The sequence below is a fragment of the Esox lucius genome, chromosome 7, assembly GCF_011004845.1.
Source record: "Esox lucius isolate fEsoLuc1 chromosome 7, fEsoLuc1.pri, whole genome shotgun sequence".
In the NCBI taxonomy this organism is placed as follows: Eukaryota; Metazoa; Chordata; class Actinopteri; order Esociformes; family Esocidae; genus Esox; species Esox lucius.
In genome coordinates, this window is record NC_047575.1 from 48592708 (window position 1) to 48606032 (window position 13325).

At 38.4% G+C, this 13325-nt stretch overlaps 1 protein-coding gene across 2 annotated transcripts; it reads right to left on the minus strand.

Annotated features, from left to right (window-relative positions):
- Positions 1-1563: 1563 nt before the first annotated feature.
- LOC105011213 (macrophage mannose receptor 1) lies at positions 1564-6681 on the minus strand. Of its 2 annotated transcripts, none has more exons than XM_013134750.4 (9): positions 6526-6681; positions 5853-5891; positions 5330-5725; positions 4260-4697; positions 3682-4071; positions 2686-3147; positions 2279-2494; positions 2103-2185; positions 1564-2015 (listed from the first exon to the last, which is right to left on the minus strand). In XM_013134750.4, exons 2-9 carry the CDS (start codon positions 5887-5889, stop codon positions 1935-1937), a joined length of 2103 nt encoding a protein of 700 aa, XP_012990204.3. In that variant the 5' UTR covers positions 5890-5891; positions 6526-6681; the 3' UTR covers positions 1564-1934. The 2 variants fall into 2 exon arrangements, with proteins under 2 accessions (XP_012990204.3, XP_019903511.3); XM_020047952.3 differs by having other exon boundaries at positions 5853-5921.
- Positions 6682-13325: the final 6644 nt, after the last annotated feature.

The window sequence follows — 13325 nt, forward strand, 5'->3', positions numbered from 1 at the left end:
AGTGCCGGCAGCACTCATGCAGCCCTAGACCATGACACTCCCACCACCAAGGTTCTGAGTAAAACCTGTCCTGTTAAACCGCTGTATGGTCTTGGCCACCGTGCTGCAGCTCAGTTTCAGGGTCTTGGCAATCTTCTTATAGCCTAGGCCATCTTTATGTAGAGCAACAATGATTTTGTTCAGATCCAAATATTTGCAAAAATGTGAGGGGTGTACTCACTTTTGTGAGATACTGCATATAACGTTGTACCTCTTGATACACTGCAGCAAGCAAGCAAGCACGTTTATTTCTAAAGCACAATTCATACATAGAAGCAATTCAATGTGCTTTACAAAGAAAAAGATAAAAATGCAATTGAATAAAAACAAATACTAGAACACAAACAATAAAACATTATAATTGTAAAACATAGAATAACTAAATTAATGTAGAATTAAAACAAAATAAATACATAACTGGTAGATTCCATAGTAGATTCCATGTGGAAGCTATGAAAGCTGTAAGCCTAAATATTTGGATAAGTTTAAGTGTTCAGTCATAGGCACGTGAAAACAGAAGTGTTTTTAACCTGGATTTAAAAATGTAGATGTTTGGGGCACATCTAAGATCTTCTGGTAGTTTATTCCAGTTGTGTGCTGCATAACAGTCTTTTTGGGGAGTCCAGTTAATAGGCCATTGCTGTAGTCAACCTTACTAGATATTAAAACATGGATGAGCTTCTCTTGGTCTTTTTGGGACACCAAGCCCTTAATTCTGATTTTATTTTCAAAAAGATAGAATGCTGATTTGTGGACTGCTTTGATATGACTGTTAAATGTGAGGTCTGAGTCTATCAGTACACCAAGATTATGCACTTGATCCCTGGTTTTAAGGGCCTGAGAATCAAGCTCTTTACTAATAATTGTTCTTTTATTTTTGTTGCCAAACACAATAATCTCTGTTTCATCTGGGTTTAATTGTGGACAATTTTTGTTGTTCCAGGTATTTATGTGTTCTATACAGTGACACTGTGAGTCTATTGAGCTGTTGTCATACGGTTCGAGAGCCATACATTGAGGGAAAAATTTATTTGATCCCCTGCTGATTTTGTACATGTGCCCGCTGACAAAGAAATGATCAGTCTGTAATTTTAATGGTAGGTTTATTTGAACAGTGAGAGACGGAATAACAACAAAAAAATGCATAAAAACACATTTTATATTTTGATTCTCTTTTTAATGAGTGAAATAAGTATTTGATCCCCTCTCAATCAGAAAGATTTCTGGCTCCCAGGTGTCTTTTATACAGGTAACGAGATGAGATTAGATGCACACTCTTAAAGGGAGTGCTCCTAATCTCAGGTTGCTATCTGTATAAAAGACACCTGTCCACAGAAACAATCAATCAATCAGATTCCAAACTCTCCACCATGGCCAAGTGAAAGTTATAAAGTTTAACACAATGCGTAATGGCGTCTAGTGACACATTACTGGCTAATAAGCTGTTAAAACGGTCAGTGGCAAAAGTCATGCAGTTCATAGATACTATTTGTGGTGGATGTAAACTTAATTAGAAACATTACTCAGTTTAACACAATGGCTAATAGTGTCTAACGAAATATTAAAACTTGATGTTAATGCATTACAATATTATATAATGTGAATATGCTATACTGACTCCCGGCAGTATAGCATATTGGACACCCGGCTCTGTGGCGTAGTGATTAAAGACACAGCCATTCTCATGGGCAACCTGGGTTTGTTTCTCAAGAGGGCAGCCACGATCAAAACTTTCTATTGTGGGCTGAACTAGGCTTGCCCGGTTTCTTGTTCTAACAGTTGATGGCTCTTGTAAATGCAGTATTTGCCAGAGAAAACAGTGTGTGGGTGAATAAGACTGACATATTTTTGAATTAAGTTTGGTTGGTCAGCAGTGTTCTTCTCTTTCTCCTCCCTCAGGGATTGATGTCTTGTGTGGCCCACAGTCGTAATGCAAAGTTTTCTGGAAGGCCTAGTCTGATCAGTTCCTCATAAAGCTGGAAACAGAATACAAAGTGTTAGGAGTGATGATCAGAGCTGAGGAGAAACCTGTGGTAAACTGGGACCAGTCAAACTACACTTACCTTCTGTAAGACCACGTTCCTGATGAAATCGTCCGTTAGTGTGATCAGAGAGGAGAGCCTCATCCTCAGAACAATAACATATCCTGTTAATACACAATTAATATATAAGAACTCATATAAACATGTGTCTAAACACCCCAAACATTAACAGGAATTGTTTACAACATCATACTAACTAGATCCTCTATTTGCAGAGGTTGTAGCAGGTTCTGTTGTTTGGGGCTGGGTAGTAGCAGGTTCTGTTGTTATGGGCTGGGTTGTAGCAGGTTCTGTTGTTAGGGGCTGGGTTGTAACAGGTTCTGTTGTTAGGGGCTGGGTTGTAGTAGGTTCTGTTGTTTGGGGCTGGGTAGTAGCAGGTTCTGTTGTTTGCACTATTGTTGTGTTTTTTTTTGCTGTTGGACACAAAAAACAATAATTACCTCGCTGGCTATATGACAGAAATAAATCTGCAGAATGTTGTTTAAAATGCCCACAGATTAAAGCTGACAGTTTGTACTAAAACCGTATAGTCAATGTTTCATGTAATATCCTTTGTGCTGGAGAGAAATGATCTGTGTTTGAAACAGACACAACATCAACTCACCTCCATAGCAGACAAAAGGTAAAGTATCGATGCAGTTATTTGTGTTGTACTGATAGTTCAAGTCATATTGAACAGCGACACAGGACCCATTGATTCCAGTAATATTTAATGAGTCCTGTGTAAATAGGTAAAAAGGAACTCCATAGCTGTTTGCATTGAAGAAGCTGGAGTTGCTCCCATCTGACCATGATCCGTCTCTGTACAGACCGATCCACACTGTGTAGTAGTTGTAGTAGTAGTAAGTCTGGGTTTGGTTCACTAGGGACTGGTTTCCGGTCTGGTTCCCCACATTGATTGAGTAGGAGTAGTACACAATCCGTGTAAGGTTCTGTATGGCCTGGTTCTCTGTCTGGTTCCTTACAATGGCCAGGTCTGTGTAGTGATCTCTGCAGTAACTCTGAGCTTGATACCATGTCATCCATTCTTTAACCAGCACAAAGGTCTGAGTGGCGTTTTGTCTCCCTGGAAAAAGTTAACCAGGTTTCAGGATACATTTTAAAAAGTAGTTTTAAATTGAAAAATGAAACTCCCAGAATAGCATCTGTGGGATTATGACAGACATCTAACTAGTTTGATCAAAGCTTAACAATTAGTTCCAAAATGGCAGAACAATGCATAAAATATATAGGCCAAATTAAACATAACGTAAAATCATATTGTGTTTACTTGTCAACTGTTCATCCTATTGAACCAGGATTTCAAATGTAAAGGCCTTGAAATATTTGTGAAAAAGGATGAGTAGGTTGTTTAGATGTATGAAACAGGTTCATCACTGCACCACATCTATAATATTTAGAGTTTTCATTCTAATAATTCAGAAGACTATTCATATCTTCTTGAATATATTAATAATTAAATAATAAACAAAATAAAAAAATGTATTTTATAGAATTGTTCTTCATATTGAATTTTGAACAAATTAAAACCATGTAAGAGATCCTAACCCAGCTGTGGTGTTTCCAGATGTTTTCATGTCAGTATGCATACTATACTCACCATCATAGCAAACAAAGTAGTTGTAAGTGTCACAGTAAGATTCTTGCCATTGTCCATAATATGTGTACATCAGGACACAGACCTGCCGGTTACTAAAAATATATCCATTCTGGACCCAGGGAAATCCTCCCGGCCATCCATTGGTGATCCCCTCTGTCTCAGTATCTTCCAGAGACCACCTCCAGTTGAACTTGAGTCCTATCCAAACCTGGCTAGAATTACCAAGTGTAGAGTTAATCTGACAGACCAGACTGTTGTATTCCTCTGGGTCAGAAACAGTGGCCAGGTCAGTGTAGGACTCTCTGCAGTAACTCTGAGCTTCAGTCCAGGTCATCTGCATGTTAACCAGGTGATACTGATGAGAGATGTTTGGGGAGGAGATGCACTGATCTGAAAACAGGAAATAAAGCAGCAGCTTGTTAAGATACCTGACACAACATCATCAACAACCTACTGACCAATCACAGATGGGTTGCTTTTATGAATGTAATAAATTAATTAAACCATTCAACTGTGTGTATAAATGTTCATTATATTGCTTCATACAGAGACATATTTGAATCAGACCATTAACTCACCGCTATAGCAGACAAAAGGTACAGTTTTGTTGCAGTTCATCACTACGCTCTGATAAAAGTATCGAGATGTTTGAACAGTGACACAGGACTCATTCAATCCAATAATATCTGGAGCTTCATAGGCTGTTGAATAGAAGTAGAAGCTGGAGTTGCTCCCATCTGACCATGATCCATCTCTGTACAGACCGATCCACACTGTGTAGTAGTTGTAGTAGTAGTAAGTCTGGGTTTGGTTCACTAGGGACTGGTTTCCGGTCTGGTTCCCCACATTGATTGAGTAGTAGTACACAATCCGTGTAAGGTTCTGTATGGCTTGGTTCTCTGTCGGGTTCCTCACAATGGCCAGGTCTGTGTAGTGAAGTCTGCAGTAACTCTGAGCTTGATTCCATGTCATCCATTCTTTAACCAGCACAAAGGTCTGAGTGGCGTTTTGTGTCCCTGGAAAAAGTTTTATTGTACATCAGAATAGCTGTTACTCATTAAGTCAATTCAGCTTTAAATCAGTTATTTCCACTTCCACAGTTCACTGATATTAACATCCAATTCTTCCTAAACCTTCTGTTGTATTTTTATTTTTTTGGTATTCATCTTTTGATCCATACTAACAAAGAACAAGGGAATAAAAGTCCCATATTATGAAATAATATATACCTTTTTATAATCTGAAACTTTATCTTTCTGTAAAAATTATTATTATTTTTGTACAGAATTGCTGAAAATGCACCGATGTGTACAGAAGACCATGGTGTGCAATGGTTTTGATTATGGCGATAAATAATAGAATACAGAAATAATTAATAATACAGAAATTATAATTAATAATACAGAAATTGATTATATCATCCTCAATTTTCTAGATGTTTTTTTAAAGGAATTTTCTAGATGCATTTTCATCCATCCATATGTCCAGGTGATTGTATGCAGGGTCATGTTGAATATGAGCATGACCAAGGGTAATCAATCAATTTATTTTCTATTGTAAAATAAATAAAAACAACAAAGAAGAAGCAAATAAAAATAAGAGAAGGGAAGACAAAATACCTGTATGTCAACATGCATACTGTACTCACCATCGTAGCAAACAAAGTAGTTGGATGAGTAACAGTCATACCCATACCACAATCCATTGTATGGTGACAATATCACACAGGTCTTCAGCACATTACTGTATGTGTAGTATCCATATTGGAGCCAGGGATATCCTGCAGGCCACCCATTACTGATCCCCTCTGTCTCATTATTTTCTAGAGACCACCTCCAGTTGGTGAACGTCAGCCCTATCCAGACCTCACCAGAATAACCATCTGTATGGTACAGCAGATTTAACAGACTGTAATATTCCTTTGTGTCAGATATGGTGGCCAGGTCAGTGTAGGTCTCTCTGCAGTAACTCTGAGCTTCAGACCAGGTCATCTGCATGTTCACATAATGATACTGAGTGAGACATGAAGTGAGGGTGGTCAGCCCTGAAATAAACATGTGGTTAATATGTGGTTAATATTTATCAAAGAACACATTCATTTACAATTTACATTGTACCAAAGTATTAATTAAAGCAGATAATGTATATAATCATGTATTTCTTTCACTGACCCGATAACAGAATGATCAGGAGCACTGTTTTATCCATGCCTGATCAATATGGAGAGTAAAATGGGTACACTGTTAGATTAACAAAATGCTAGACTTTAATATCCAAAAATATCTAAATGAATATGGTTATTGATGAATACATACAATACATTAATACAATGCTTAAATACATTCAATCAATCTTATTGAACCTTATTTAATTTTACATTTCATTCATTCAGCTTGTGTTTTAATTGCAGTGTTTTATGACCTGTTACAATATTTATTTATTCTATTAGCAATTATTAACTTTATTGTATGTTACTAATTGTATTAGCATACAGTTATGTATTGAATATTTATTATGCTTGAGAATGTTTTGAAATAGGAAATACAGTATATACTTTTGTGTGGTGTTGGTGACCAACTGCTGGTATGTAAGACAATATATAGGAAAAGAAAGTGAGGATGAGTTTTTATGCCACATGTAGAAGCAATTCCACCATCAAGAGCATCTGCATTCTCATTTTTAATGAGACTTTTTGAACTCCAATAGTAATTATAAATCATCAAATTAAATAGGAAAGGAAATTTATTAATTTAGCAGATATTTTGACATCATTGTTAATAAGAATAAGTTCTTAATTTAATTGTCTTGAATTTCAAAATATTTTAAAAGATTACTGACTCTTACCTTCTACTGAAATTTCCACCAGTGTTTATCAGTCCTCTCCCACTCACATTTAGTTTTCACTTTGTCTGAATCGCTTCGACCTGTGTGTCTTTGTCTCTAACCTGTGTGTCTTTCTCTCTAACCTGTGTGTCTTTGTCTCTAACCTGTGTGTGTCTCTCTCTGTCTTGGACCTTTGTGTGTGTGTCTCTCTGTCTCTAACCTGTTTGTGTGGGTCTCTGTCTCTGAGCTCCTTTTGTATCTTAGGCACTGTCAGTTTTCACCCTAATAAGAACAATACTGTTTCAATTCCAGTTTGTTCACATACTGTACATGTCATTATCAACAGCCTGATGACAGGTGTGATATCAGTGGTATTCAGTGCAGTGCTTTCTTTCATATGTGTCTGTGTGTTCATATGTTCCTGTTTTTCCATCAAAAACAGCATTCTATCATCTTAAAAATATAACCAGAATCAAGGGCTTGGTGTCCCAAAAAGACCAAGAGAACCTCATCCATGCTTTTATCTCTAGTAGGGTCGAGTACTGTAATGGCCTCTTTACTGGACTCCCCAAAAAGACTGTAAAACAGCTGCAGCTCATTCAGAATGCTGCTGCTAGAATGTTAACCAGGACCAAGAGAACAGAGCACATCACTCCGGTTCTTAAATGCAATAAAATGCAAATTAATTATTAAAAAAATCATACAATGTGATTTTCTGGATTTTTGTTTTAGATTCCGTCTCTCACAGTTGAAGTGTACCTATGATAAAAATGACAGACTTCTACATGCTTTGTAAGTAGGAAAACCTGCTAAATCGGCCTTATATTAAATACTTGTTCACCCCACTGTACTTATTCTTAATACTTGTAAATGTTCTGCCCTCTTCTATTTGCACCTCTGGTGAGATGCAAACTGTATTTCATTGTACTGCACTTGTGATAATAAGTAATAAAGTGATAATAAAGTTGAATCTAATCTAATGTAATATCATCGCCTGTTGGTTTGGCATGTTCTTAACAGTGTTTGACAGCATGTTTTTGTGTTTTCATGGTGACAGGATTTTTATTTAGAACGAAGTAGAATTTTTTTTTTATAAACAATACCTGTGTATGTGTGGACTAGGCCTTAGTGTGAAGTAATTTAAAATGGGCACTTTGGAGATGGCAGACATGTTCATGTGTCATCGAATTCAGGGAGGTACACTTCAAAATAACATTCAGTCTATTTGTTTATCTGTTTTGTGCAGCATAACAAACGTATATCCTTTACTAAAGTATAAAACGTATTGTGGCTCATTATTCATGTGGAAATGATGTCCACATTATGTCCAAACATGTACTTATCTGAAACATTGATTTTTAAAATTGCATAAAATAATAATCTGTAGAGTTAATGATGTATTATGAAAGTTGCACTTTTATTGGAAACCGACAGACATTTCCACTGAGCTACAACTGAGTTACCATTCAAATAAGGACATTCACGTTCTGAAATAAATCCATAAACCCTAATCTGTACATTTCCTAAGACTGGGTATACAGATACAAGTTGTAAAGAAGGGGCCTAAACTGCACATGTTGTGTTATGTTTATATTGGTGTTCAGCACGTTCATTTGATTGATTTCTATAAATAAACTGTAACTTAGTAACATCATTGCAAATGTTGTTTGTATTTTTGTTCAATATAGTTCTGGATGAAACAGTTTGGCATTGGTATTTAATAACAGTTAGAGAAAACTGTTAAGACAGTTTAAGACAATAAGACAATAGTATGCAACTTTTAGCACATTGATGATGACACAAATGTGGGGCCGGGGGATATATTTAGTCACAGGTCCCAAGATTCCTGGCAACGGCCTGAGTATGTACATTATCTCCATTATTTACTAATATCCCCACATTGTTTACTAATATCCCCACATTGTTTACTAATATCCCCACATTGTTTAAATACATAAAAAGTGCTATGCTATGCTATGTCAAAGATATAAAGGTGTTACATTGCCTATACAGGGACATTTAAATTAATGCATGAAACATGGTAGGGTTGGACTCACCAAGTTCCCATAACACATAGTAGGTTACTGTCACCACCTGCTGATCATCTGCAGTATTACACTGTTGGCCCCATACTTGTGTGTGTTTCTAACTTTACTACATAATGGACACTAAACAACAGTGGTTAAATCAGAAAATTATTGTCCCCATTTTGAGAAAGGCATTTTATGTCCTAAATGTTATGTTTAGGGCAAATGTTATATTTATAATAACTTTTAGGTTTGAGTTAGGGGATTAAGATAGTTAAAATGTACAGATAAATGGAGGAAGTGTCTGGGGAGAGGGAAGTCTGGGCATCTCTGCTTAGACTGCTGCCCCCGCGACCCGGCCCCGGATGAAGCGGAAGAAGATGAGATATCATATTCTACATTACGGAAACACAATCCCACCACACACACCATTCAGGAAGTCATTTGAGCACAAACCTCTACACAAATAATCACAAACACATTTTCTTTTTCTCATAGGCATACAAATTATAATGATAATGTTAAAAATAATAAAACTAATTTAAATAAATCATTATGGGAGATATTCTCCAGGAACCCATGTGGTAGATTCGCAGACCCAAGGTTGAAGACAGCTGTAAACCGATAAATGACAAATTAACATATCCATAGTTAAATGACAACATAAATACAGTGTAGCTAAGGAATAATAAACCTAATCTACAGCTTATTAATGTCTGACTGATGTCAGAGTGATGGATAGATGGGGTTACAGTTAAGACACCATTTCATTGATATAGAAAGTAAATGTAGTGTTAAAGAGGATATCCTGAATTTAGCATAATGATTCACTACATTATTGGGCACTTCTTTCATCACATGACCAGGAAATCTGCAGAGTTGCTGACTATGGATTCTGAATTATGATGTTGGAATGTTGGTTGGTTTTCTTCTATTTTTTATTATTTAACCTTTGTGTTAGGAGAGGACAGCCTCTCTGATCTCCTCAGTGGCTCTCAGTCGTAGTGTGAAGTTTCCTGGAAGCCCTCGTCTGACGAGTTCCTCTTGGATCTGAAAACAGCATACACAATGTTTAATGTGAAATACTGTTCCTCACGTGGACCCTTACCACTGGAGCCCCCTATACAGACACCCATACTCAGTGTTAATATACAGACACCCATACTCAGTGTTAATATACAGACACCCACACTCAGTGTTAATATACAGACACCCATACTCAGTGTTAATATGCAGACACCCACACTCAGTGTTAATATACAGACACCCATACTCAGTTTAAATATACAGATATCCATACTCAGTGAAAATTTACAGTAGCAAGGAATAGTTTGCAAATACTTGTTTACCTGCATTCTTGCACATATGGCTCCTAAAATACAATCTGACCTCCATCACTCCAATAAAAGTAACAACAGATTAACACAATGAAACATTATACTATCTATTGCTGATAGCTTTTGCCACAAATATATGTATATTTTTTTTTATCACAGGCATAAACAATCAGGCGTTAGGATTTGTTCAGACTAAACCTTTGCTGGCTACAAGCTTCACTAGCTGCATCACAAAAATTCTAAATGATAATTATTTTTGTATATTTCGCGATGGACGAACTGCACCAACAATGATTTCAATTTACATAGTGTAGTGGTTAGCTACAGTAATCTTTGTATAAGAGTACACTTTAGTTCCGTTAATAAGGCTTCTGTTGCCCACATTATGTAATGGCTGTGGTTAAAGTTGCATTAGGAATCTATACAGAGCTGAACTGAGGATTTTCAAGCCCTGTGGTTTTGTGGGGAACATCCCTGACCTTTATGCACATTATTAATATTCTGACCCCAGTTCAATTCCCCTGTCAGACTTTCTAATTTCTGTCTCACAGAAATATTTATCCACCCAGTACTTTTACAGCCGTTGCACAAAAAGCTGTTTTCTGTTTTTATGCTTGTTAGTCGCATAACGCAACTCTCCTGCTATCTGCCTTTTGCCTGCCTTTCTTTCTTTTCTTACTTTCAAATTTTATTTTAATCTTCTTTAAATCTTTTACCTTTGTTTCATTTTTGTTTTATATTTGTTTTAATCCTATTTTTACAATTTTATGAAATTTTTAAAAGAGGACCTCAGCATAGTTCTTTTGTATTTTTGAGTGATTTTTTTATGATGGAGGAGCTGAGACAGCTGTTGGAGGAACGGATCAACCACTTAGAAGATTAAGTCACCCGAGCGCTCCTCTGGTCGGACTGTGGGTCCTGTCCAGTAGGTGAATCAACAAATACTAATGCTAAAATAGCACAACAGACTAACCTAAGGCTAGAGAGCTCTAAAGATTTCCCTATACTTGACAGAATGCAGTCAAAACTGGCAAATTTCAGAGCGAACGACTGAAGGAGACGATAACAGCTTGAAATACGTGAGTGAACAATTCATTGACTCTGTAGCAGCTACTCTAGGGGTTGAGCTACCAAACCCTAACGGACCGACACAGATTGGTATACAAGGGATTACATCAAATCTAGACCACTCTGTCACGGACCTGGCTGACACTCTCCCCTGGCCATGCCACTGGATTAACCCCAGAGGCTTTCAAACCAGGCTTCCCCAATGACAAATCTTACTGGCACCCACTGACTCTGAACAAAATATGTGCAAATGAACCTAGGGAAGCTAACCACAACATTACTATTAGGGCTAACCAAAATCCAAGAAATAGCCCTAAAACCACTGATAGGACAAATGAAAGAAGAAACTTTGCTAACTCCACATTTGATAAACCAGATACTACCTTGATTAGGGATGACATAACCAAGCATATCAGAATGTCAAAGACTGAAAACCTAACCATGGCTGACACATTGGTCAGAGAGCTAACAGAAATGTTGCCAGTTATTCTCTCTACACATCCAAGCAACATGCAGATTATTATCCACACTGGGTCTTTCGACATTCTACAAAGGAAAACTGGCTCTGAGATCCTGAAAAAATATATTTCTATGCTACTGGAGAAAATAAACAACTTTCAACACTGCTGATTTTGCAGGTTTTCCCACTTACAAAGCATGTAGAAGTATGTCATTTTTATCATAGGTACTTTCAACTGTGAGAGACGGAATCTAAAACAAAAATCCAGAAAATCACATTTCAAGATTTTTAAGTAATGAATTAGCATTTAATTGCATGACATAAGTATTTGATACATCAGAAAAGCAGAACTTAATATTTGGTACAGAAACCTTTTTTTTGCAATTACAGAGATCATATGTTTCCTGTAGTTCTTGACCAGGTTTGCACACACTGCAGCAGGGATTATGGCCACTCCTCCATACAAATCTCCAGATCCTTCAAATTTCGTGGCTGTTACTGGGCAATATGGACTTTCAGCTCCTTCCAAAGATTTTCTATTGGGTTCAGGTCTGGAGACTGGCTAGGCCACTCCAGGACCTTGAGATGCTTCTTATGGAGCCACTCCTTAGTTGCCCTGGCTGTGTTTCGGGTCGTTGTCATGCTGGAAGACCCAGCCACGACCCATCTTCAATGCTCTTACTGAGTGAAGGAGGTTGTTGCCCAAAAAAGATACATATAATTCTTACTGGTTGGTAGGTGATCAAATACTTATGTCATGCAATAAAATGCAAATTAATTATTTAAAAATCATAATGTGATTTTCTGGATTTTTGTTTTAGATTCTGTCTCTAACGAGGAGGAGGAGGTGGAGCGCTATCAGTTAGATCTGGTGGGGCTTACATCCACACACTCGGTTCTGGAACCGTACTCCTCGATAGGGGATGGACTTTATTCTTCTTTGGAGTTGCCCAGGGTGTGAGGCGCCGGGCGGGGGTTGGGATACTCACAAGCCCCCGGCTGAATGCCGCTATGTTGGAGTTTACCCCAGTGGATGAGAGGGTCGCCTCCCTACGCCGGGTTGTGGGGGGGAATCTCTGACTGTTGTTTGTGCATATGCCCCGAACAACAGTTTGGAGTACTTGGTCTTCTTGGAGACCCTGAATGGAGTCCTGTATGGGGCTCCAGTAGGGGACTCCATAATTCTGCTGGGGGACTTCAACGCACACGTGGGCAATGATGGAGACACCTGGAGAGGCGTGATAGGGAGGAACGGCCTCCCTGATCTGAACTTGAGTGGTCGTTTGTTGTTAGAGTTCTGTGCTAGTCATGGATTATCTATAATGAACACCATGTTCGAACATAAGGATGCTCATAAGTGTACGTGGTACCAGAGCACCCTAGGCCGAAGGTCGATGATTGATTTTGTGATCGTGTCATCGGACCTGAGACCGCATGTTTTGGACACTCGGGTAAAGAGAGAGGCGGAGCTGTCAACCGATCACCATCTGGTGGTGAGTTGGGTCAGGGGGTGGGGGAAGACTCTGGACAGACTGGGAAAACCCAAACGGGTAGTGCGGGTGAACTGGGAACATCTGGAGGAGGCCCCCGTCTGAAAGATCTTCAACTCACACCTCCGGTGGAGCTTTTCTGGCATCCCTGTGGAGGTTGGGGGCATGGAAGCTGAGTGGTCGATGTTCAAAGCCTCCATTGCCGAAGCTGCGGCACGGAGCTGTGGACTAAAGGTCTTTGGTGCATCAAGGGGCGGTAACCCTCGAACACCCTGGTTTGCAACTTTTATGGACAGGATATCGAGGCATAGTCGGGGTGGGGAGGGGTTGCAGTTCGGTGGGCTGGGGATCTCATTGCTGCTTTTTGCGGATGATGTGGTCCTGATGGCATCATCGGTCTGTGCCCTTCAGAACTCACTGTACCGGTTCGCAGCCGAGT